Consider the following 27188-nt stretch of genomic DNA (forward strand, 5'->3'; position numbering starts at 1 on the left):
CAGCGCGGCCTGTTGGCTGTCACGGCGGCCCTCAGTTGGCCCTTTCCTGCTTATAGCGTGCAAACCTCGCCGCGCTGGGGCCAAGGGACAAGTTGGAGCTGTTGATCTGTTGCGCAATTGTTATTTTCCCTAGGGGCTTTGTCTTTGGTTCCCGGCGCTGTGCCTCCCGGCGTGCGTGGCCTTGGCCTCGGCCTCGGTGACAGCGGCCTGTTGGCTGTCACGGCGGCCCTCAGTTGGCCCTTTCCTGCTTATAGCGTGCAAACCTCGCCGCGCTGGGGCCAAGGGACAAGTTGGAGCTGTTGATCTGTTGCGCAATTGTTATTTTCCCTAGGGCGGCTTTGTCTTTGGATTTAGCATTTCAGAATTGCAAGTCCATAATGTATAAGGCAGGATATTCTGTTCTGTGCTGTCAAGGGTAAGAGTTGAGAGAGTAGATTAGAATTTTTACTGCTTTTAGGGTATTACTGATTTTTTTTTTGCTTTCTGCTATTACTTTTCCCTTGGGTCCTTTTTATATTTTTCCTTTTCTGTTTGAGAAATTACCTCACTTTCTGAGCATATACCCCTCCTTGTAAGGGCAAGGGGTGGACACTTTGCTAATATGTTTTGTAAAATGTTATAAAACTGAAGTTTCTGTTAATACTTTGTAGGAACTTTAAAAGCAGATATTTATGTTACTAATTTTATTTTGTACCTGTATAAGGAAAAAAACATGTAGTTCAAGAAATGTGTAATTTGATATGACAGTAAATATGTTCATGCTCTTAAATGTAATGTTTCAGGCTGATCTTATGGATCTAATGTAAGGTTTTAAGTGACAGTGTATTACTTGTACTTCCCCCCTTAAAGTTACTTTTTCTTGAGCATTGCCCCAGAAATAACTGGAATTATATTCTGGTTTTCATTAATATGAAAACATAAATTGTATTTTTTGATTGTCGGCAGTTTATTAGTAATCCATAGGAATGCTTGTTTAACAAAAGGATGTAAATGAACTTTAGTTTTTAGGGTTTTTTTTTCTTTACCCTGTAATACAGCATTCCTTATACGAAAATGCATAAAAACATATCGACTGCTTTCTCTTAAATGCTGCATCTCTCAGTCATGTTTGATGAATATAAACGGTTTTCCACTTTTCGAATTAGACATCAGTTTGCACATTGAAGTCTGAAAAATGGAGTAAAACTTCGAATCACTTTTGTGTCTTTAACTGTGATTCACGTTGCAATTATGATTTGTAGTCTAGGAAGATTTGAACAGTCAAAGATGTGAACAAGAGGTCAAAAGAAACTCCGGGTATGAAGTGCTTAGGGTGTAGGTTTTCACTCTGCAGAGGATGTGTTGGAAGAAGAATAATAAGGAGAGCCTAAGATTCTGTATCTCCCTTAGTGGAAGGCACCATCCTTTATTCCTCTTTTCAAGGGTGTCTTGCAGAGATAAAATGCAGTACTTTACTGGATGAGGGATGAAATTGATCTTGGACTAGACTGATATAATTAATTTTAAAAGTCGAACACAAAGAAAAATAAGACAGCTCTCTCCTCTCCCGAGTGAATGTGAAGCAAGAACAACCTTTTTGGATTTTTTAGATATATGGAAAATTTCCCGAGACATTGTGGGAGCAGCCTGTAGAAGGATAAATGAACAACTCACATCAGTTTGTGTATTAAATATAACTTGGGCCATTTTGAAATTTCTCCTTTTTGTTAACTTGGGTCTTTAAAACAATGCTGGGGAAGCAAACAAAATGTCTGTCCACAGGGTTACCAGGAAGAGCTGAGAGCCAAATGCATCATTTTTCTTAATATTTATTTTTACCCAGAATAATTTATCCTTGACAAAGCTGCATGAGGAAAGGAGCCTTGTGGACTATAGGCTCATTTTATTTTCTCTGTCCTTACTGGATACATTTGTATAAATAATATTTCCTCTTTAATTGTTCCTTTAACTTGGGTTAACTTTTCAGTGTGCAGGAAGAATTTAACCCTAAGGTGAGAAAGATAAATCATTGGGTACTTCTCTGTGCTGCCAGGCAATATGATAATTGCCTCACATGTATAATTTCGCCGTAACCCCTGTGAAATACTATTACCTGCCGTTTGCAGGTTAGGAAAGAGGCAAAGAGAAGCGAAAACCCTGCAAGGTGACCCTACTGTTGAGGGGCAGAGGTAGGATTCAAACCTAAGTAGCCCGACCCTGAGGACTTGAGAATTAGCACTTCTAAACTGACAAGTTAAGCTTTAAGCAGGTGGAAAAGCTCACTTGTAACAAGTGAATAGAATGATAAAAACTGGGAGAAAGAGACCAGGAATGAAAAATATGAGTGTCTGCACCTTTTTCACTTACTGGGATGTTGACTAACCAGTTAGTGTGAGGGGAGGTGGACCTTGAACATCAGGAGGGTGAGTACAGACCATGGAACCGCGCCCCCACTCAAGACAAAGGCTGCTGTGAGTTTCAGGTTAGAGAGCTGGACTGCTTCTCAGCAGTGTTTGAGATGTCTGCTTCATGTTTTCCCTGTCGGGCTTTTTTCTTAATTAAATCTCTTAGCCACTGGAATTTGCCTTGGTTTGCCTTGTCAGCTGGTACATTCTCTTGTTCCCTTGGCTGTCTTTATTTTTGAAGCAGTGACCAAAAATAAGCTTGGTAGTGAGGAGAAGTGAAGAAGGAATATGATGGACAAGGTTAAGCCAGGTTAGAGGAAAGTGCGTAGAAAGGGGGAAGGTTTGAGTTGAAAACAGCTAGCAGAAATTTCTTGGTTCAAATTTAACATTAATCCTCTGTCTTGGCACTTCTGAATTGAAGCAAGTGTAAGTCTTCAAGTCTATCCAGTTAAAGTTTACTTGGAGCTTTCAGAGTAGTATATTTTTAAAACCCTTTATTTCTCAGTTCTTACTGTTAAACTATTTTCAGCGTTACTGTATGATTTGTCTGAATTAAGCATGCTGCAGAACTTTTAGGATCTGATGGATGATTTGCCTAAAGTTGGAATTTAAATATCTGGCTCAGGCACTTCTGAAAGTTGACCAAAGTCTGTTGAACACCAGGGCAGAGGAGGCGTGTTTGCCATAAAGTGTTAAGTTCACTGTAAAATGGAGAATACAGTTAATATTTTGATAGTGTGGTTTTTAGGGGTGACTGAAATTTCATTGTCTTCTGATTTTAAGTAAGTACCAGTACTTATTAAAAGGGCTTTAAGGTATAGAGCAGTGATGGTGAACATTTAAGAGACCAAGTGCCTAAACTGCAACCCAGAACCCACTTACTTATTGCAAAGTGCCAGTATTGCAGTTAAACTTGAACACTGTCTTAAAAGAGAAGCACAATAACATGCATGCCACAGGTTCGCCACCACTGGCATAGACCAAGACTTCTTCAGTTGATGATGGTATGTTTTCTGGAAATGAAAGCAAAAATATATATATTCAAATATATATTTATATTCCCAAATAGGTTGGAAAGCACAAAAGGTATTCTTACACTTACTCCCCCCCAACAAAAACAAAACAAGACTTAAATTCCTGTCCTAAACTTAGACTTTTCTGTGTTTCAGCCCTGCCTCAATCAGCACCTTTTAGCTATTTTGCATTAAGAATTCTAAGAACTCTTGAGGGTGGGAAGCAGTTTTAATGGGTCATTTTTACAGCATATGGACTGTAACACTTGTGTGTGGAAAGCCTCCTGTCTGAGTCTTTATATGTATGTTAGCTTGTACATTTATTCACCCCATACTGGTAGTGATGAAGGCAAAGCCAGGACCTAGGTAGGACTGAGAACGCCAAGTCCATCTGTCAAACCTTGTTGACGCTTGAGTGTCGTTACAGTCCATCAACAGCCTGCATTCTGAAAACTTAGAAATTCCTTGGCAATCCTAAGTAGTCATTCCTTTTCATAAGCGTAGAGATCTCAGCTTCAGGGCCTGTAGTATCAGCACTATGCTGCCAACATCCAGCATCTGGAAAAAAAAATGATTGGGTAGGAAAAGAATATCAATCACATTGTGCATGTCTTTTATTTTCCCTGTTACTTGGGCAGTTACTGGCTTTTAAAATCTTATTGGGACCAGGAATTTAGCTCAGTGGTTCCGCTTGTAACAAGCACAAGGTCCTGAGTTTGATCCCCAGTGCCCCCCCAAATCTTATTAGTTGCTGAAAAGTATTCCATTATATGGATAAGCTGTATTTTATTTAGATACCATCATCAGTTAATTAGGATAAAAATTATCTCCACTGTTTATGTTTATTTCCTACAGTGGTTCTCAAAGTTTGTCATGTGTTAGACTTACCATCAATATTAAAATACTGGTGTCCAGGCCATATTCCTCATGCAGTCACTCTCTGGGGTGAGTTGAGGTGATCCAGTGTCTTAAAGCTTCCCGTGGAATTCCTGCTTTGAGAGCCAGTGAGTGCCCTAGTGCACCTAGCTCAGTGCTGGGTGCCCTCCGAAGTTACCTATATAGTGATTTAGGAACGCTGGTTAGGTTCTCTGCCTTTAAGTAATGCTATGTTTTTGTATCTGATCACTGACCTTCACAGAATTACAATTAATGCCTAAATCTGGGAACTGTGTTTCCTGGAGCCTGGTGAATGTTTGAAACAGTAAATAGAACTAGATTTCTTTAAATCCCTTGTGAAGTTTGAGGGAGGTCCCTATTATCAAAATGCTTTTACCAAGTGACTTAGTAGATTTTTCTTTATCTTTCTCCCCCCACTCAAAATGTGCAGTGCAGATAACCTGCATTATAGATTTAGGAACAGTGCATAGAAAAGTCAGTGAGGGTGAAAAGGCCCAAAGCTGGGGCCGGTGTTGGGAGGCAGGAGGCCAGCATGGAATGCTGCCTTACCCTAGGAGGCTCTTTCTTCATTCTTGGGCCTCCTCATCTTTCTCCATTACAAAGAAAATCCCCGTGTCTACCAGGCAACTTTGAGCAGCACCATTTTTTGGATAGTATATCTGTTTGATAAAGACCAACGTCTTATCTTGACAAGGTGACTACCACTTGTACTTCCCCGAATGATTTTCCGTTCACGTATTTGTCTCTGGTCTTGTCCTTTGCCCCTTTTTGTCTCTTTGGCATTTAGTTACCTCTTGGGAAGCAGCATCTTTAAAAAATTCTAATCAGCAGAAGTTTGAAATTCATGTACTATATTCTGCCTATTGTTTTAAGATTTTGAAAAGATCTTTTGTTACTGAGTTTTGTGCCAAGTAATGTATATAATATGTGTTTAAAGGACCTCAAAACAAAAGGATTTCAGTGTTAACAGTTAGGCAGTAAACATTAAATACTTGTATTTTCTTCAGTCATTTGGTGCATTGAGTGCCATTTCTTTTCTTTTGGGGGGGTGGGGGGGGTCCCTTTCCTTTCTTGTTAGGAATGTAGCTTACACGGAAGGTGGATTAGTATCTCTGACATTGGTGTGAGAGAAATGACCAGAAATTGGGGGCTGTTGGTGTTGGTGGCTGGCTCCTTTATTTCAGACCTGACAGTCTTTCTGCTCTTCTTAACCAAAACTTACAGTATTGCATGTGGATGCAGGACCCAATATATTCCCAGCCCAAGGGCTTGGACTAGAAGGGCAAAAAAGATCATGGTGCTTTGTTGTCTCCAGCAAGTAACAGCATGGATAGGTGATGGAATCACACTGCTGCATCAGCTTCTGAGGGTTGACCAAGTCTAACAGTACTGGAGCCAGGGAACCTTGCTACCATTTCTAGAGAATGTTAAAGAGCCATGAATTTTTTGACCTGTGAAAAACAATTTTTTTAAGCCATTAAAATCCTAGAAATGAAAACCACCAAAAATTAAAATTCACCATTCTATTTTACATGAAATAAGAAAAATTGCCAATTTTTGAAGAAGTAATTTTTGTCATTGGTAATTTTCAACAAAACATAATGAAATGTACATTGTAAAACCAACCCCAAAAGGCTGGGACAGGGCTAGGATATGTTGTGCTGCTGGCTTGGGCCTCTAACAGCCCACATATTCAGCTCTTCACAGGTAGGGACCAGGCCTGTGAAGTTCATCCCCAGGTTTTCCAGGCTCAGACTTTCATGCCCTGCTAGAAAGCACTATACCAAGCCACATGTTTGGGGGACTTCTTGGAGCAGTGGCTTCCAAACTGTGGCTACCCCCTTATATGAGGGGTGGAAGGAGGCATCTTAAAGAGAGCCTCCTATCTCTTTTCATTGACCCCTGACAAGTACAATGATTCTTGACAAATAAAATCTGTTCTGGAAAAATGGGTAGAATGACACTCTTGGGTAGAAATTGAGTGTCTCTTCTGTTCCACCAATGCAAGACTCACAAAAGCCTAGGCCTCCAGGCTCCTGTGTGCTTCAGGTTTCCAAAGTTCACCTGATAACAATACACAGTAAAGCCTCAGAGATTGTGTGTGCATTGTGTGCACCAGGAGATGATAACTGGAACTGAGGAAACAATTACTCTTTCATTTAGGGTCATGTGACCAACTTACTTCCTGTGTTGTGGAGAGTCTGCCTCTGGTGTTACATCTGGACAGTTGTTCCCCAGCGTCCAAGGACACTGGTTCCTGATTCTCCTGCATGGTGCTCCAGTCCTTTATATAAAGAGGCATAGTATTTTCACATAACCCATGTGCATCCTCCTGTTATCCTTTAAATAATCTCTAGATTACATATAATACTGAATATAGTGTGGATGTGACGTACATTGTTGTTATACAGTGTTGCTTAGGGAAAAAAGTATGTGTATTTGAAAACCAAAAGTGTACATACTCAGTACAGGGGGAACATTTTTGGATTAAAAAATTTTCAGTATGGGATTGCTTGAATCTGCAGATGTGGAACCTGTGGTTATAGAGGTATGATTATGTAGCAGAACTGGCTATTTCATGGGAAATAAATGTTATTGACAACCTGCTAGCATTTAACATTTAGACATTTTTTTCTTAACAGATCTTGACAATAAGTTTGTGGAGATCACTCCATTTTTAGGGATGACAAAACCTACGGAAGAGGTTCAAGTCAGTTGTCCAGGGCTACCTCTTGCATGTGGTAGAACAGGGATTTTGAATGTCCACAATCTTTGCTCTCCCTTGCTGTTTATTCCTGTATTATTCCTTCCCTCCTTGTCTAAAGACTACAGGCATTTTGTTTGATTCTGAAGAAAGGAGCTCCTTTACAAAGATTAGTAAAGCAATGTCCCTATTTCCAAGGTCTATCATTGTTTACGAAAGGGGGCATTGTTGCACATGGCAGGATTCTCAGTGGGGAGGGCTGCCCCACATCACAGGATACTTAGCATCATTGTGACTAGCAGGAAGCGCCCAGCCCCGCCTCCATACAATTCCAAAAGCTTCTAGGCAGTGGTTATCAGCTCCAATGGAACCTCAGTGTAGCACTGACTTCTAGAGACAGTGTGAGGCCAGGATGTTACTGCTTGACAGGAAATCTCAGCTATTACTTCCTTGGCCTTTGTAGGAAAGCCCACCAGCTCCCCAGGTGGTGGCCTGTTTATACCTTTTGTTCTCAAGGAAAGGAGGTTATGGGAGAGCAGAGAAAGCTCAGAGACCAGAGGAACAAGGTACAGTTGGTGACTTGTCCAGATCACTTGATACATAGCCATGTTAATTTGATTTGGTAGTTTTTACTCTGTTATGCAGGTGTACATTTGCAAGGAGTTGGTGCTGAAAAGGTAAAACTAAGCATTCCGCTTAACTTCCAAGGAGACAAAGTTAAAAATCATGCCGTATTTCTTCTGAGTCTTTCTGACTTTTTAGATACTTTTTTAAGAAGTCTGAGTACTGAGAGGAGTTAGGGAAGTTGTAAAATAGTTAAGTAGCTTGAGATAACATGGTAACTGCTTTAGTACATAAGGCAAAAAGTTTGGGTTTAGAATATGGGGGCAAAGTGAGTTTTCCTTCTTGTCCTTTTTCTGGGCATCAGTCTGAAAGAAATAACTTGTATCCTCTAAGGAAAAACATTTAATCAGCGATTATATGCATTGATTGTTATACTGTCCAAATTGAGAATTTCTTTTAGTGGATATTTCAAGATACTATCACATTTGTTCTCTTTCAAAATCAATTTTATTATTACCAGTAAGAGGTGTGTGTGTCATCAAAGGGGTGTGTTAATAGTTCTTCTGATAGGATACTGTATATTATAACTAGTAGAGTACCTAGAGAATAATTGTGAGGGCTAGGGATTTGGCTCAGTGGTTCTGCTGCCTGCCTCGAAAGTGTTCAATCCCTGGTACAAAAAAAAGGAATAATTTGAGGGATTTTTACAGAAATAAGATTAAAAATGTTTCTGTGACTAATACTTGGGTCATAATGATATAAAATGTAGGGCCTTTTTTACTAAGTAATTTGTATTTAACTTTAGATACCTTCAGTATACAATGATGATATTGTAGTTTGAGCTTAAATAATATACACTTATTCATTCCACAAATATTTATTAGGTATCTACACACCCTAGGGAAATTTCAGGGTCTAAGTTGTTTTAATCTTCCAAGATAATGCAGCAACTGTTCTCTTTCAAGGACATTTGCTTTTCAGATTGCCCCTACTAATCTATCTCTTTAGCCCGGTGTACACCTGAATTATAGGGTAGGGTGTGTTTTATGTCATAAAGGGTATAAATTAACATGTCTGCTCTGCCTCTGGAATTAAGTTTCATATATACAGTAACTTCAGTATCTATCACTATGCCTGCTCTTTATTTAATAATTGCTCAATAAATGAGTGAGTCTGTTTAATTGGCCCCCTAGCCCCTAGGAGCTTAGGGCTTAATACAGACTAGGTTGTAGTATTATGACAGGGCCATTACAGGCCACATGAGAAAATGTCACTTCTGCCTGAGATGTTCAGAGAAGACATCCTGGGAAAGGTCTCATTTTTCACTAGACTTTTTTTCCCAGCCAGTAGATTTTATCTGGCTCAAGCTTGTAGGCTAACTGAAGGCCCAGGAATGGGGCAGCTTGAGGCTGACTGTGGCAGAGTATGATGCCCTCAGGGCTGAAAACGTTAATTTGTGCCTGTGTGGTGCCTCTTGTGAGTGTTTTGGAGTCTGTGTAAGGCAGGTGGGAATCGTGCAAAGTTTTAGAAAGGGGAGAGCACCCGAGCCAGATGTGGCCAAAAGTTACGTGAGACTGGAAGGCAAGTGAGAGCATGCTCACCATGGCTGCTTTGGTTGAGCATCAGCAATGGTAGTGAGGCTCTTTTAAGTGGTTCCTTTCCTGGCCACTTAAAAATAATTGTTTAAAGGAGGGAAATGAATTTTCCCTTGTTGGTCCCACCACAAAATTGCTTCTGCTCAACTCTTCCAACTCCACTCTTGCTTTGTTTTTTTCAGAAACTCCTCCACTGATATATTCATTCCATTGATGGAAGGAGAAGAAAAGTCAGGCAGGCATTGCCATTTTCTTTCAGAATAGATTCTTGTCTTTCCCAAACTGACATGGAGGAACTGTTTCTTTGCTGTTAAGATTGAAGTCTTCAGCTTTAACAGTCTTTCCCGTGGCTTCCAGTCACAACGGTTATCACTCTTCACACACAAAAAGAAAAACAACAACAAAGAACAGCATCCTCTTTCCTCTCATCTGAACCCCAAGCAGACAGACATGGGCCTCCGGCAGTGGCGATGGTGATAGGGCAGCCACAGGCCCAGGCTCTCCGGTGCTCGGCATTTGTTCTGTTACACCCCGCGAGGTGAACAGTGAAGAGCCTGGAGAGACTGCCTGATGCGATGTGCTTCTGTTTTGAGTTTTAGGCTCCATCTTACCTATGTTACAACGTTCTTCAAATTCAGCAAGATAAAGAAATGGGCCTGGAATCTAGGGTACGGTTCACATGCAACTGAATGGTGGCTGTGATTATTATCATTATATTGCTTCTTTGTCAGGGATATTCAAATGTGTGGATACGAGGTTTTCATGGCCCCCTGGAAAAAACCGTCCAAATTCTAGCTGCATAACAACATAAACACCCATGTCCCATTGTGCTATTGGCTATAAACATCTCGTTCTCCTGTGGTCTTTCCTACGCACATCCTGGCCTTATGTGGGCGCCTCTTTAATTTGGCTGGTTGTTGATGCCTGCTGAAGCCTCCTGAAACAGAAAAACTTAACCCCAGGAACTGTTATACTGTCTCAGAATTCCTTCTCAGACCCACTCCTTCACTTGTGGCAGAATTTCTTCCTCTGGAATTTCAGGCCTAGAAGCCCAGTGTCCATAGGCAAGTTAAAGATCAGAAGGAGTTTTGGGTGTGCCAATGCCTTTTAGTGGACGACTAAATCCGAACGCATTGGAGCCAACTATCTCCTTGCGCCCACCCCTTTTTTTAAGCCTTAAAAAAAAAAATTGGTACTGGGGATCGAACTCGGGTCCTTGTACTTGTGAGGCAAAAGCCTTTAAAATATTTTTTATAATAACTACTTCTAAATAAATTCAGCCTTTAGAAAAGGCAGAGTAGTGAAAGAAAAGAAAACCTTGTAAGATTCTTGAGGGAGATAATGCAGCTGAAAGTTTTTTGCATTTCCAGTCCTGTATCATCATGCAAATATATGTTTCATAAACAAGTTATGGCCTCACCATCTAGAAGCCGAAACCTAAAAAGCAGCTATTTCTCATGGTCATTTAGCATTTTCAGCAGAGGCTGAATTTATTAATAGCATTACCACCCCGCCCTGGGCTGGCCTTTATATTTTGTAAGGGGCCTTAACCTACTTTTTTTCATGTGAGAAACCATCCTGTGGGGACTGGTGTCATCTTGGACAGTGACAGCTCAGTTTGCTTTAGCTGGTTAGCAGCAGATGTCCTGGCTTGCACCCCTGTGTCTCTGATGCCCCACACAGCGTCAGTGAAGCAGCCTCGGCAGTTCTGAAGAGCCTGTGCTGTGTGAGTGGGTTAGAACTCTGGTTCTGAAAAGTAAACACGCCTTTGTTGGAGCTCACAGGCACCCTTTAAAGATGGATGTCTTTAATTTCTGCTCCCATTTTCCCTGCTCCATAATGGGGAAGAGGATGGCACTGCCCTCCTGGGTTGGATACATGTTTCTATTTTTGGATACATGTTTTTGGAATAATGTTAAACACACAGAAAGTACGTGATAAATGGTGGCCATTACTGTTACTGTAGACATTTTTTATTCCTATCTTTATCTGGACTTAGAATTTCCACACTGATTTTTCATTTTCAGATCTCAGTATGAAGGCTTACCAGGTAGGTAGTTGCTGTTTCTGTAATTACTTAGTGGGTGAATTGATACATGTGCTGCCGAAGCGAGCACTTAGTGGGTTAATTGAAAAGACTTACATTAAGGAAAAGATTCCTACCTTATTTTTTTTCCTGCCTTAGGTTTAAGAGAATGAAAAGAAAAAAAATATATTATATGTGTGTGTGTGTGTGTGTGTATACATATATATATATATAAAACGGTCATTTCCTTTTTTGTCCCCCTTGGGTGCTGGAGGTGCATCCATGCCTTGAACGTTCTAGGCATGCGCTCTACCACAGAGCTGTGTCCCCAGCCTGATAATCTCCCTTTTCAGAGGTCCAATTTGCTGCTTGGAGATGAGGAATAACAGTGCATACTGTGCATTTTCAGATGTATTTTTTGGAAGCAGTTGACTCCAAACTTAAGGTTAATTTACATCCTTAACTGGAATAAAATAGTACCAAAAGCCCCTCATTTCTGTCCATTCTTCCGATGACCTTTGTAATAAGCACGGTAATTCTGTGACACCCAAATCATAAGATTATCGAATAACATAAAAATGATCCATTTAATTATTATGATCCCTTTTAATAATTCAGACTCACAGTAGCTCATTTAGGTCGTTGAGGTAGCTTTTTTCAAATAATTGCAAACCATATGAATACCACTTAGTATAGTTTAGAAGGGCTCATGTTCCCAGTGCATGCTGAGTATACTCTGAATCTGCTGACCAGAAGAGTTCGGTTCATTTGAAGTAATTCCTGAGCTGTCCTGCTCAACCATAAGCCAGCCACCTTAGAGCACCTGGCGTGTGATTTTAGTGTACCCTGGAACTGAATTTTAATTTTAATGAATTTGATGTAAATTTAAAAACAAGTAGTATAAAGTAAATTTTCTGTTAAACATACTTTTATTGTTTTAGTAGAACTATTGCATGTCATTTTGGGTAAAACTTATGCATTGTGTGTCATTTCTAAAATCTCAATAGTTTTAAAATTTTGGTTACATGTTAAAATAATTTTTTAATATACAGTGTTAAATGGTTAAAATTATGCTTACCTTTTTATTTTTTAAAGCAAGTTTAGGCTACTAAGAAGAGCATAAAATCACATAGTGGTTCGCATTATATTTCCATTAGATAGTTGCTTTAGAACATCTTACAAGTAGCTGAAGTTAATTTTCAGGTTTATATTTTGGACATCCATAGAATCAGAGGCACTTAGAGAAAGGGATGTTAGGGATCACCTAGCCCACCTCAAGCTGATGAAACCTAGTCCAGAAGTTACTTAAAATGATGTGGGTTAGTCTCAGATAGGGACTGGAACTTGTTTGTTATAGTCTGTTGTTTTGGATTTAAGGGGTTTACTTGGCATTGGGACCATAAGTATACAACAGAGCTGCAAATAACTGAAGCTTCTATCAAGTCTGAATTGAAGAAAATGCCATAAAAAAGACATTCTTGGTGGTAAGGAATAATGATAGGTGGGGTCCTCGGCCTCCCAGTGGATGGACAGTGTGACCAGTGATGTATGACAAATTTAGGTGGCGGGGAGGCTATAATGATACTCCCATGGGGAGCAGTAATAAGGTAAAAATCCCCACACTTTGTGTGAACATTTCCTTGCAGCTGGTTTTTATATTTTAACTTAATAGCTGCTTTTCCCAAAGCCACCAGTCCCATACATAGCTTTTGTCCTTGAGAGGGAACATCTGAGAGTTTGACTCCACGTGTTTGTTATTTGTTAGGGTTGTATGAAATTATTTAAAAGTTTAAGCCTGTTTTTATGGTATTTTTGGCAAAACTGACTTAAAAGAAGTCATCCACAACTACAGTGAATAAGCTTTAAAGCAAAACAGAATTTTATTTATTCTTTGAGGTTCAGGGAAGAAGGGCGTTAGGACCTGTTACGGTGACTTGATTTCTGTGGACATGTTCCTCAGGGTTGGAGTGGGCTGCTTCCGACACAAACGCAGCTCAGGAGCTGTGCCACCTGTGGCCTGTCACCTTCCTTATCTCCACACAGACTCCTGTGAAGATAAAAGCGGCAGTGTTTTATGATGGAAAAGCACTATCGGTGTCAGGGCTGGCAGGTCAGAGGCTGCCTTTCTTCAAGGAGGCAGAGAACTAACGATTGCTTGGCTCACAGGTGTTGGGGATCTCGGATGATTAGTCAGGTGTGGGATGTGTGTTTAGTGAGTACCTGGTCTTGACTGTATGGGTCCACACTCATTTCAGACGCCCTTTGTTCTTCAGAGGATAATTCTGGAGGTTAGGCAGCAGAGGTGATCGACCTTCAGGCCCTGGAGCGAGAAGGCAGTTACTCTTGCTGAGTTTAGCAAGGGCAGTCTTAGAAAACCACACAGAATTCAGAGCCTCCAGGAGGGGAAAGAAAGGTCTACAGTGGAGTGCAGGAGAGATGGTGGGGCAAGGTTTGGCGTCAAGGTTAATTTATTGTTCCTGAAACACATCCTTCAAAGAAATACCTTTTCCTTGTCTTTGGCACAGTAAACACGCAGGCTGACTAGACATACCTTTTGTTGTTGTTGTTGTTGTTGTTTTTTAATCTAGTCCTTTATTTAGTTATTTTGATTTTTTGAGACAGGGTATGTAGTTCAGGCTGGACTTGATCTCACTGTGTAGTCCAGTTTGGCCTTGAATTCATGACAAACCTCCTGCCTCAGCTTCCCGAGTGTGAGTACTGCCATCACAGGTGTGTGTCACCGTGCCAGGTTTAGACATACCTTTTCTTTCCTCTCAGTTTATCTTGTCTATTAGAAAGGCTGAGGTTGCTGATTTTGCCATTCAGCTTGAGTGTTCTGCCTATTTAGACTTTGATGCACTTGTCTTATCAGTGTGTACCTTGGCCTCTGGGTTTCTTGCCCTGCAAGTGCATTGTCAACTCAGAAAGCACAAAGCAAGGGTAGCTGGCTGCAGCACAGCTTGACACGCCAGTGATTAAAGAAGTGCTGTTTGCTTGCTCATACTTCTGGAAGAAGAGTTTATGTTCATCTTTGGCCTCAATTTTATTTTTATTTATTTTTTTATTGAGTTTATTGGTACATTTTAGGGATACAGTACAGTTACATTCATTATTGGGATCTTGTACCTTTACATGACAGGTCTTGGTTCTCATTTTTTTCCCCCTTGTCTGTGCTGGCCTCAATTTTATTATTATTTTTTTCTCTTTGGTACTGGGGATTGAACTCAGGACCTTGCGTTTGTGAGGCAGGCAGCAGCACCACTGAGCTAAATCCCTGGCCCCCAATTTTATTGTTAAAAGATAGTGATGTTCCTACAGGCAAGCACAAAGTCCTGAGTTCAATCCCTGGTACTGGAAAAAAAGATAGTGAGGTGATCCCAATCTTGAAACGCCTGTGAAATTAATATAGGGGGCTTTGCACAGTTAATATGTTTTGTTTTCTTTTGTTTCACATTGGGAATCAAATTCAAGGCATCATGCATGTTGAGCACGTGGGTCCCGTGAGCCAGTATGATGCAAGGACACAAGCTGGAATGGCAGAGAAATGAAGGAATGAGGAAATGGCACTCTGCGCCCTGCTGGTGGAGTATAAAAGGCATAACCTTTGTGTGGCCATATCTGATAATTAAAAATGCAGATATTCTTTGACCCAGTAGGTCTCCTCTAAGTATATATCCCACAGGAATCCTCACATATTAATAAAGTGATTCATGTAGGATAGTCATTCTTGTATTATTTTTAATAACAAAAGATAAACTACCATATTATTAATTTCTAAATTTTGTACCTTATGTGTGTTATCTTTTTTGGGGGGGGTGGTACCAGGAATCGAACTTGGGACCTTTCACTTGCAAAGCTGGTGGCGGGACCACTGAGCTCAATCCCTGGCCCATGTGCTATCTATTTTAAAAGAAGATGTTATCATGTCCAGAAGGAATTCACAGTGTAGTCACACCATTTTAAGAAAACCTCATAAGACACGACTAGTATAGGGTCACTATTGGCTTCATGGACAGTGCATTTCAATGCTGGACTCTCCTTGGACAGGTGGGTCCGTAAGTTGTTTGGGTTGGGCAGGTCCGAATGTTCAGAGGACAGACTTCCAAGTCATGGTTTCCTGTCTGGGTAGAGGTGTGGGACTTCTGTGGTTTTCAGACCTTATCCTGCTGGAGTATGAATGCCAAGGCACCCAGAGTGTAGGGAAGAACTTCCCAGGCTCGGAGAGTCCTGGCTCTGCTGCTTGCCAGACATGTGATGTGGAGCAGGGAGCTTCATCCCCAAAGCGCCAAGAGCTAATCTAGAATTGAAGATGACCACAGCTAGCCTTCCTCCCTCATGCTACTGCAGTGAGGCTCAGATGAGGACACTCCTGTAAACTGCGAGGGAAAGTGAAAGGCCAAGGATGTAGCTCAGCAGAGCGGCACCTGCCTGGCAAGCGCAAGGTCCCAAGTTCCATCCTGGATACTGAGGGGGAAAAGTGAAAGGGAAGCAAAGGTGTATCTTTTACTCCTCGATAAATAAATTGGTGAGAGTTATTGGTGAGAGTTGTAAAATTAGAGAAGTAGACCTGAGGTAATTTAGAATCCTTTGACCTCTGACCTCGTGCAAATTATTTCACCCTCTAGACCTGCTTCCCTATTTGCAAAATGAGAGGGGCTGTTTGGGTGCTTTCATGGCCCTGTCCAGTAGTAGCATTCCGTGACTGTGAGGCATAAACAGTAATTCCCATGCTGGCTGAGATGACTCACGCCGCCCAGAAAGTCCACATGCAAGGAGGAAGTCTGTTTGCGTATGAGAATTTTCCATACACTGAAGAATCTGAACCTCTGGGGAAGGGAAATAAGGGAAAACATTGCCACCACCAAGAACACATACCGAGAGTAGAGATGTATTTATTTCTCTGATGTTTTCGTCACCTCCGTAGCTTCCTTTGCTTTCAGATGATCATTTGGGCCAGACCTGTGCAAACCAAGTTGAACCCTTGTTCGTGGGGAGGATGTTCAGGCAGTCCTGACTGTTGTACTTGTCGGCAGCTGTTGCCTCTGCGAGGTCTTTCTGTGCAGGAATCGTGCTGCCGGGGCTCCGGCTTCTCCTCACTTCGCTTCCCCCAAGGTCAGAGGCTGACTCCCGTTTTTGTCTCCTGGCACCTGGCACGGTTCATTCAGTAGCTGTGTATCAGCTGTGTGAATGGATTGACGATCCATTTAGAGTAGCACGTACACTGGTCTTTTCGATCAGGACTGCTGAGTTTGTAACTACCACCATTCTGGCAACATAAAAGCCACCGCTTTTTTGGAGGTGGCTGGATCGGCAGAGTGTGTGACACGAATTGATTCAGGTTGCAGTGCTTGGCTCAAGGACACTAGGATTGAGGGTGTGAGTGCTGCCTGCCCTAAGTAGTCTGGTTGTGATAAAAGGCAGAAAGATGCTGTTCAGGTCACTTGCTTGCTTGCTTGGACTGTCTTCTGCCTCTATGAACTGTTGCCCCTCTGCCATGTGCCACTCTGCCTTGGAGTCAGCTGATTGTGGACCGAAACCTCTAAAATCGTGAGCTAAAAAAACTCCCCAGGGTGGAGCGGGGGGAAGGGAGGACAGGGGAATAGGGAAAAAATAAGAACCAAGATGCAATATGTAAAGGTAGAAGATCCTAATGATGAATGTAACTGTGTTGTACACCTAAAATGTACCAATAAACTTAATAAAAAAAAAACCAAAACCTTTCCCTTCTACCTTTGGATGTTGGGTATTTTGTCTCAGAAACGACAGAAAAATAACTAACATGCTATGTGATATATAGCCTGTATTTATTTATTTGCAGAACAAGTTTCACTGTATAGTTCAGACTGGTCTTGAACTCACTGTGTATCCCAGGCTGGCCTCAAATTTGTGATAATCTTCCTGCCTCAGCTTCCCAAGTGCTGGGTTACCAGCATGCACCACCATGCCTGGCTAGTCTATGTTTAATAATACGTAATGTGATACATTATATATGTGTCTAAAACTCATCAGCACCAGATACTCTCCACAGTGGCATTCAGGGTCTCTGACTGGCAGCAGTAACAGTTGGTACTCAGTCCCCACGCCCGGGGCTAAGTATAAGTAGTTAGTTAAATCTGAAAAGGCACTTGAATATTGAACTAACCTGAACAAAGAGGGCAAAGGGTAACTCAGAGAGGTTTAGAAGTGGTTAGGGTTTCTGTAAAGTTTCTGTAAAGAACCTTTGTGGTTTGAGTCCTTCAAGGGGTTACCCTGGTAGGAGGAAGTCCAGGGGGACCCACAGTGAGCGATATGACCTCAAGGTGGTTATCTGAGCCACTTGGTTAGTCCACCTCTAGGTAATTTACTTGTAGGTTAGGTGAAGTAGGCTAGGGAGATGCATCCAGCGTCTCCCAGGGTTCTGTTATTTATGTGGGTGTGCAAGTGTGTTTCCTGTAGGGTCCCTGTGACTGTCAGAGAGGAGAGAACTGGCTTTCCTGTGTGGAAGGCTGCATTCAGAACCAAATACACATGGCTCACGTGTAAGTGGGGAAGAGATTAGAAAACCAAATCTTAAAGGTTGTCAGATTAAACCGTTCTCTTGGCAAAGTAGTGACCACCTTTGTATAACCCCTGCGGAGCCCAGCAGCAGCGTCCTGCTCCATTACAAACAACCGGAGAATAACTGTTGGGACCGCCTGTGGAGCCTCATGGAAAATCAGAGCCATGCAGATTTCACAGGACTTGGGATCACCTACTGTTCGGGAAATTGAACTCTCCTCTCCCCTTTCTTTTCGATGAAACTACGTATTTGTCTTTAAAGTTTTTACAGTCTTCACTTTCCAGTTTTGCTTTATTTTTGCATCATGCCTTGCAGTGTGTAGCTACGCACAATGGGAAAGATTTCCAGTAAGCTGGCCGGATCATATTTCCTAGTTTGAGTCATTGCTGAGAAACTGGTTTGTGAACAGGAAGCAGCTTGTGAAAATGTCTGTACCTTGTAACCCGCCCAGGCTGTGAGGAAACTAGACCACTTTCTAGCTGAAAGACAAAAGAGCTGGATGGGGGCTTGGTATGCGGGCTGGTGATACAGTACTTGCCTAGAATGGAGCCAGTGGTCAGGTCTAAGGAGGAGGCTGTGCAGGTTCTTTGCCCCAGGCAGTGCTACATTGGTGATTGCAGTTTTTAAGCTGCTGAATCACTTTTCTAGTGATGTCTATTTGGGAAATTTTATGTAGTTTAAAAAATGGTAGTTGTTGAAGATTGAGAAAATAATCCTTAGTAGGGTTTCTCTAGAAGGAAAGCTTGAATTAGTGATACTGTAACTCTTAATACTTGAGTGTCTGATGTTTAAACAGTTTGATAGTTAACAGATAAAAATCTAGCAACATTCTGGTTGGCTTAGATGGCTGTAAGGTCCCTTTCATGTAAGGTCCCTTTCATGTCCAGCAGTTAGTCTGTATTTTTAATCATTCTGGGGGACTTTTTGTTGTTTGTGGTGGTTCTCTGAGACAGGGTCTCGCGACGCACTTCAGGCTGACCTTGAACTATGTAGCCCAGACTGGTCTTGAACCCATGGTGGTCCTTCTGTCTCAGCCTCCCCAATGCTGGGATTACAGGCATGTACCACCGCTCCCAGTGGTTCATTCTGTATTTTTAATCAACTAATTCAGTCAAGAGTTAGGCTCAAATCAATCCAGTAAAATCAAAAGTAATGGAGGGTGGGAAGAGTTTAAAGAATGATCTGTTGAACAATCAAATTGCATTGTATAGCTTGTGCTGCCAGTATCAGCATGTGTCATACTGATTGGATAAATATTTAAAAAGTACAGTAGTTATTAGCAAAATGTATTTTAAAAACATCTGCTTGGCCAGGCGTGGTGGTGCACGCCTGTAATCCCAACACTTGAGAGGCTGAGGCAGGAGGATTGCTGTGAGTTCGAGACCAGCCTGGGCTACATAGTGAGTTCCAGTTCAGTCTCAACTACATAGTGAGACCCTGTCTCAAAAAATACCACAAAAAAAAAAACCCAAAAAAACTGCTTGGTCTCATTTAGTAAAAATTCTGACTCCAAAGTAAAACATTGTAAATCAAGGAAATCTTGTTTGCTGTCTAATGAATTCTTCAAAATTCAGGCATGCCCTCAGTTTTTGTAGCTGCATATAGTTCTTACTGTGTTAGCTAATAGCTTCCTATAGCTCTTAATATCTCTAGACAGTAGAATATGATTCATGTTTTGTCTAGTTTTGTTAAAAAATATTTGGCAGTGTTTATGAAATTAAAAAACTGAATCAGATTTAACTTTTAGGTGAATAACAATCTGGGCATAGTATAAAGAATGAAATGAAAGAAAAACACGAGGTATAACTTAAATTCTGAATCTTAGTAATTAATATTTGGATGAAAGAGTATCTTAGGGGGATAATCTGGAAGTTTCATTTTTTTTTCTTAATGGAAATGTATGAGTTAAGAAGGAATAACCTAAGATGCTGTCTCTTATTTTGCTTAGTAAGTAGTATGTACAACTTATTAAAGAGGTTTATTTAGTGTAATTTATTCTCAGAAGAAAATCTACCATCTTCCTATCCATTCTCAGAAGGAAAGGGGTTTAGGAGGTGCAAGCCTCATTTACACACAAACAGAAGATACCATTTTATTTTTCATTTCAAATCCGATTTTAAAATCTCCACTTACTAAATAGCTTTAATTTAGAGCAGGGACCATGTTATCTTTATTTATTTATTTTTTTCTGATTTTTTTGGATCATCTCAACAAAATAAATGCTGGTTTGTTCGAAGTATTCAAATTGGTTTTCAAAAAACATATTTATTATGGATTCTGTGTTCTAGGCCTTTCTTCTTCATTTATACCAGTACAGAGATGTTTGTTTTAAAGTGGCATGAGTTAATTGTCCAACCTCAGATTTCCCATAAAACCTGTGCCAGGTTACCCGATGGCAAATGATGATGTATACATTTAAAAATATGAACATTTCCATTAGACTAGATGCTGAATGAACATGAATTGTTCAACATTTGTGTTTCTTACTAAATTGTCTTTTGTGTAAGCCGAGCTTGCAACATAATTGGGAACACACTTGGAACTGCTAAAGGCCAAAAACAAACAAAAACTCAGAACCTAAGTGCCAGACAACATTTGTGCCATATGCTACAGGAAGACTCACCGCCGACACTTGGGTGTCCTTAGGAAACATTGTCACCAGTTGGTAGGAAATACCTGTTGGAATGTTGGAAACCATCCCCTGCTCTTTTCTCCTTCCCCAAATTCAGCCACGTTGTGTACTGTGGCTGTCTTCCTGGGGGACTTGGAGGCAGCCAAACAGCTGCATATCTTCAAAACCCGAGGTTTCTGCGCAGATGAGCAGTTTGCTAAGGCAGTTCCCTTCCCTGCTGTCTGGTGTCATGTTCTTGTTTGTTATGGGTTCTGCCCTATTATTTCCTCCTAGATGGTGTGCAGCTTTGCGGAGAGCTGGGTGGTGTGTGGAGTAAGTCATGCGCTGGGTCACATGGCTCCTCACAGGAAGTGCTCATTGCCTGTTTGGTCAGCACAGAACACAGCACTTGCCTGTGGCCTCCCAGGCACATCTGGTGTTAACAGGCTTCTGCTATTCTTTTTCCACATGATGCTTTGACTATTTCATACAATGTCAAATCTCTGCTAGCATTTGCCTTTTGAAGTGTAAGAAAATCTCAGTGACACAGTATGATATATTAAGGCCGTGACAAGAAAACTATTGTTGCTGTACTCTAAATTTGATTAAGAAATATTTTTAAGGGCCAGGGATTTAGCTAAGTAGTTCCACCACCTGCCTCACAAGCTCAAGGACCCGAGTTCAGTCCCTGGTAACAAAAATAAAAACAAAAAACATGTTTTTAAGAATTCAAAGAACATTTTGAAACCTATGTTGGTGCTATTATGATTGCATGGAATGCTCCCAGCCTGATGAAGAACAATTAGGTGTGGTCACTTTTGAAACACTTTTTGGTGACCTTCCTAGTGGAAATGGAAAGCTAGGTATGAGAGCCACTAAAATCTCCCAGGGCCTGGCATTATTTCAGATGGAGGGTGCTCTAGAGCTGACCCAAGTTAAGGGTCCCTTTTATATTTTCCTTTTTGTTGATAAGGATTCATCGAGCTGTCCTTTTCTGATCAATATGTTATATGAAGTTTTTTTCAGTTTTTGGTTTTTTGTTTGACAGTTTTTGATGTTATGTGAAGTTTAAAACACTGGTTTGGAGAGAGTCATAGCAGGAATTGAGTGGCTACTGAAGGAGTACTGGGTATGTGGGTATTAACATTGTGTGCAAAGTGTATGTAAATGTATATGGGGTACCCAGTTTTCTCATGGCCACCAACATTATTCGTCAGAATTACATCCTTTAATTTGCTTTTTATTAAGGTGTCTCAGTCTTTTTTGTTGTTTTGTTTTGTTTGGTACCAGGGATTGAATTTGGGACCTTGCGCTTGCGAGGTAGGCAGCTAAAACCCTGTCTCAGTCGTTTTTTAAAAAACACATTGCACATGGCTCGTAAATAAAAACTGTTCAGATCTATCCTGAGGAAGGACCAAGCAGCTTCATTGCTTCGATGGTACAGGGATTTGGGAAAAAGTTAATTAGTCCATTTTTTCTGTCTAGATAATTCCTACTAGTTAGATTCACAGCTTTATTGTCCAGTAGTCTAGAGTCTGGTCTCACCCATAGTAGCTCACCTCTGTCAACATATAAAACATTTGCATAGTTTACATGTATGGTGAGATATTTTTCATGTATCATTTGATCATTAGCTGTATACTAGGGTAGCTGGAATAATTAAAATGTATAGCTAAAACCACCTGAAGCACTCAGATGTCATTTGGTGGGAAGGGAAAGGGGGAAAAATAACAAATCAATTCTTGCTGTGATTGCCACTGATAACTTCAATCATTTCCATTAGACATTTTCCTTTGGTGAGTAGATTCACTGAGTGGAATTAATGGTGCTCTTTATAACATTGTACTTGTGTTCTCTGTCAGATTTTCTTTTTGGCACCGGGGATCGAACCCGAGTCCTTGGGTTTGCGAGGCAGGCTAAATCCCCAGCCCATCAGATTTTCTTTGTCATCTCTGCAGTTGTTAACAATGGCATACTGGGAATTAAACTATGTGGACTATCTTAACCATGACCTTTCTTTTTTGTTTTAAATGCAGGACATGGATTTGATTGACATACTCTGGAGGCAAGATATTGATCTTGGGGCAAGTCGAGAAGTATTTGACTTCAGTCAGCGACAGAAGGAGTATGAGCTGGAAAAACAGAAAAAACTCGAAAAGGAAAGACAAGAACAACTCCAAAAGGAGCAAGAGAAAGCCTTTTTCGCTCAGTTGCAACTAGATGAAGAGACAGGTGAATTCCTCCCAATTCAGCCAGCCCAGCACATCCAGCCAGAAACCAGTGGATCTGCCAACTATTCCCAGGTACAGAGTGCTCAGTTCTTGGGCAAGTGTATGGCAGGGTTTAAGGGGACACTAACCAACAATTAGAATATCTAGATTTGAATTCCAGCTCTGTCTTTTACTGTGTCTTTGTGATCTTGTCAAGTTAACTTCCCAACCTCATCCTGTTAACTTGTATACCCAACCTACTTACCTTACAGGATTATTATAAAAATTAGGACATAAATCACATAGAAAGGCTTTGTAAATTACAGAAACATACAATTAGGATCAAACAGTAAAACTAATAGTGGGCGCTGCTTACAATATTGTATTAAGCACTGTTCTAATTATATATATATTAACTGATTTAGTCAACACTGCTGTGTAAGTTAGGCACCATTACTCCTGTTTTATCCACAGATGTGCAACTGATCACTCAGTGTTCATTTGCCCAGATGACTAGGGAGGGCAGGGAGTTTAGCTCAGGGATGCAGCACTTGTCTAGCATGTATGAGGCCCTGAGTTTAATGCCTAGCACTGCATGGAAAATAAAAATAAAATTGGGAGGTAGCCTGGTTTGAGTCTGTGCATCAAGCTGATTTCTGAAATTTAAAAAATAATACATTCTGTGAATATTAATCATAAATTTCACATCAGTCGTGAATAGTTAGCTTGGCACTGGAGCATTTAACAATTTTTTTCTTCCTTTATGCCTTCCCCTTTAATCCAGGTTGCCCACATTCCCAAACCAGATGCTTTGTACTTCGATGACTGCATGCAGCTTTTGGCAGAGACATTCCCATTTGTAGATGACAATGAGGTATAAAACATTTGGTTAATAGCAAAACTTCCTACACTGAACACGTCCTACCTATATAAACCCCTTTAATGTGTCTCCATTTAAAAGAAAGAATGAAACATTTCAGAAGGAAATTTTTTATCAAGGAATTATTCTCTCAAGGAGACCTTAGTAGATAATACTTTACAATTGTTTTTTTAAACTGCACAATACAAAATCACATACCATTCCTGTTACACAGTCATGGATCAGCATAACTGGAAATAACTCGTTTGTTATGGGTGTTTAAAAATTTCTGGTAAGAGCAAGCTGAGTAAAAAACCAAGACTTGTTAAGAATTTAAATGAATCTGTTGTATTTGAAGTACTGTACTAGATATTACAGGTGCAAATTAACTCCTAAAGACTGTTCTTATCCATCTTCAACTAAGCAGAGAAATACAGAACTGCTGCTGATTCTACTTAACTGTCATGATTGTGCTTTGGAACTTCCTTGTCCACAGCTGATTTATGCCTTGTCAATTTTAGGTTTCTTCACCTACATTTCAGTCGCTTGTTCCCGATATTCCCAGCCACATTGAAAGCCCAGTCTTCACTGCTTCTAATCAGGCTCAGTCACCTGAAACTCCTCTTGAGATAGCCATGGGTGACACAGACAATGTGCAGCAAGACATTGAGGAAATTTGGCAGGAGCTATTTTCCATTCCAGAATTACAGGTAAGATCTAACACAGTACTGCAGTGCCATTTTATATTCAGTGGTTTTAAATTAGTCATCCTGATTATTTATTATTTATATGCCATCTGCTTATGAGAAGGATTTGAGGGTGCTTTTAAATTAGTCATGAGAGCACCCGCGGCTTGCTGACATGCGCTTTTATGAGTAAACTGGGCTAGATATCTGAGAATAGAACTATTACAAACTTCAGGTCTAAACTAGGACCTCTGAAAATAATGCATATGCTTAGTAATGGAAATTATCTCTGAACCATAGAATACCCTTAAAGAGAGTGGGATGGTGGGGAGAGTTCTACCTAAAGTTTCCAACAGATACGGATTATCATCTATTAAAAATATTTAACCTTGAGTCATATAATATAGACTTCTTTTCCACACAGTGTCTTAATATTGAAAATGACAAGCTGGAGAATACCACGGTTCCAAGCCCAGAATCTAAACTGACAGAAATTGAAAACAATTACTTCTACTCATCAGTCCCCTCACTGGAAAAAGTAGTAGGGAGCTGCAGTCCAGAGTTTCTTAATGCTTTCGAGGATTCTTTCAGCAGCATCCTCTCCACAGAAGATCCCAACCAGCTGACAGTGAACTCATTAAATTCAAATTCCACATTAAATACAGATTTTGGTGATGAATTTTATTCTGCTTTCATAGCAGAACCTACTATCGGCGACAGCATGCCCTCCTCTGCTACTGTAAGCCAGTCGCTCTCTGAACTTTTATATGGGACCATTGATGTTTCGGATCTATCACTTTGTAAAGCTTTCAACAAAAACCACTCTGAAAGCATAGCAGAATTCAATGACTCTGACTCTGGTATTTCACTGAACACAAGTGCCAGCATAGCATCACCAGAACACTCAGTGGCGTCTTCCATCTACGGAGACCCACCACCTGGCTTCAGTGATTCAGACATGGAAGAGCTAGATAGTGCCCCTGGAAGTGTCGAACCCAATGGTCCCAAAACACAGCCAGTATATTCTTCAAGGGATACCGTGCAACCTCTGTCACCATCTCGAGGGCACAGTGCTCCTGTGCATGACGCCCAGGGGGAAGACACACCAAAGAACGAATTACCTGTAAGCCCTGGTCATCGAAAAACCCCATTCACAAAAGACAAACATTCAAGCCGCCTGGAGGCTCATCTCACCAGAGATGAGCTTAGGGCAAAAGCTCTCCATATCCCATTCCCTGTGGAAAAAATCATTAACCTCCCTGTTGATGACTTCAATGAAATGATGTCCAAAGAGCAATTCAGTGAAGCTCAAGTTGCACTAATTCGAGATATACGTAGGAGGGGTAAGAATAAAGTAGCAGCTCAAAATTGCAGAAAAAGAAAACTGGAAAATATAGTAGAACTTGAGCAAGATTTAGGCCACTTAAAAGATGAAAAAGAAAAATTACTCAAAGAAAAAGGAGAAAATGACAAAAGCCTCCATCAACTGAAAAAACAACTCAGCACCTTGTATCTCGAAGTCTTCAGCATGCTACGTGATGAAGATGGAAAACCTTACTCTCCTAGTGAATACTCCCTGCAGCAAACGAGAGATGGGAATGTATTCCTTGTTCCCAAAAGTAAGAGGGCAGATGTTAAGAAAAACTAGATTTGGGAAGATTTGCCTTTTCTATTTTTTTGGTTTTTGTACTGTTATACTAAAAGCTCCTACTATGATGTGAAATGCAAGAAAATACTTTGTAAGTAATTCTGTGTAAAAATTATAGCCAAAACTAGTATAGAAAATAAAAAACATTAAAAAGCATTAAAATATCTACGTTGAATCAGTAGTTTCACTTTAATTTCTTAGGACACCATTTGGGCTTGTTTCTGTGTAAGTGTAAATACTACAAAATTTCTTATTTATACTGTTCTTGTTACATTCATAGATTTATATGATATGACATCTGGCTACAAATTGATGGAAAACTAACCACTGTACTTTTTTATAAATACTGTATCAACAAAAAAATTGCATTTTTTATATTAAATTGCTTAGTTCTGGCAAAAAAAAATTAAGAGCTGGTACTAATAAAGGAATATTATGACACATTACTTCTTCAGATTGAGTTTATTCACAGTATTTCCAGACAGTCATCCATTTTTGTATTTTGTTTGAAATTTTAAAAAGCATTTTATACTAAGTATATGGTCCTAGGGTCCTAGAAAATTAAGTTATCAAGAAGCAAGTTATCTTCAAGCAAGTATAATATATCTCAACCAAAGAAAACGTTTGCACATTGACACGACTACCGTTCATTTAGATCAACAGAAGGGGACTTAGTATATATCTGGCTATTTTTTTTCAATTTTAAAAAACAAAAAGATCTCTGTCCCCCCCTAAACTTGCATTCCAGTGTAGGGATGGGTGCTGGGCCTAGTCAAGTATTCCTATAATCCCAGCTACTGAAGAGGCTGAGGCAAGGGGATTAGGGTCAACACATGTTGAGGCTGGGAATGTAGCTCAGTAGTACAGTGCTGGCCCAGTGTGTGCACGGCCCATGACTTAAAAAAAAAAAAGAAGACCTTAAGCAGCACTGAAACAAAATAAGAGTTATAAACAGGAAGCCATATTAGCAACAGCAAACCATTCTGAAAACACGGGGACCTGGGGATTTAGTTCAGTGGTTCCGCTGTCTACCTCACCCTGAGCTAAATCCCCAGTAAAAAAAAAAAAGTCTTAGCTGGGCGTGGCGACTCGTGCCAGTAATCCCGGCACTTGGGAGGCAGAGGCAGAAGGACTGCTGGGAGCCTGAGCTACATGATGAGTTCAGGGCCAGCCTGAACTACAAAGTGAGACCCTGTGTCACAAAGAACAACGCCCCCCAAATACCTCTAAGATCACAGAAGACAGAAGCCCAAAGGAGCCTGTTTTAGATGAAAAGGACACAGACTGGTGACAATAGGGGATGAATGAAGCCAGGGAGGGATGGTGGGGTGGGGAGGGGCACAGCACAGAACCACACCTAAGCTGTCAGGAATTCACTCATCACTTTAGGTAGCAGGGGCACCAGACAGAAAGGTTCCTATAGCTTGAAGGTTGAGTTTAGAAAGCAAGGGTG

General features: G+C 40.7%; 1 protein-coding gene across 3 annotated transcripts in view; it reads left to right on the forward strand.

The window, feature by feature from the left end:
* The window catches only part of Nfe2l2 (nuclear factor, erythroid 2 like 2), an 84915-nt gene extending 58815 nt beyond the window's left edge, over positions 1-26100 (forward strand). Inside the window, exons 1-5 of one of the 3 annotated variants that reach the window (XM_010607061.3) lie at positions 293-415; positions 22369-22635; positions 23327-23416; positions 23923-24111; positions 24512-26096. In XM_010607061.3, coding sequence (XP_010605363.1) covers positions 22372-22635; positions 23327-23416; positions 23923-24111; positions 24512-25735 — 1767 coding nt within the window. In that variant the 5' untranslated portion in view covers positions 293-415; positions 22369-22371 and the 3' untranslated portion in view covers positions 25736-26096. Of the gene's footprint in view, positions 1-292; positions 416-22368; positions 22636-23326; positions 23417-23922; positions 24112-24511 lie in introns of those variants that run through there. The other 2 variants (XM_033756396.1, XM_010607062.3) reach the window with 2 other exon arrangements.
* The last annotated feature ends 1088 nt before the right edge of the window (positions 26101-27188 follow it).

This window comes from Fukomys damarensis, unplaced genomic scaffold (genome assembly GCF_012274545.1).
Source record: "Fukomys damarensis isolate Sample0158 unplaced genomic scaffold, DMR_v1.0_HiC HiC_scaffold_26, whole genome shotgun sequence".
NCBI classification, from domain to species: Eukaryota; Metazoa; Chordata; class Mammalia; order Rodentia; family Bathyergidae; genus Fukomys; species Fukomys damarensis.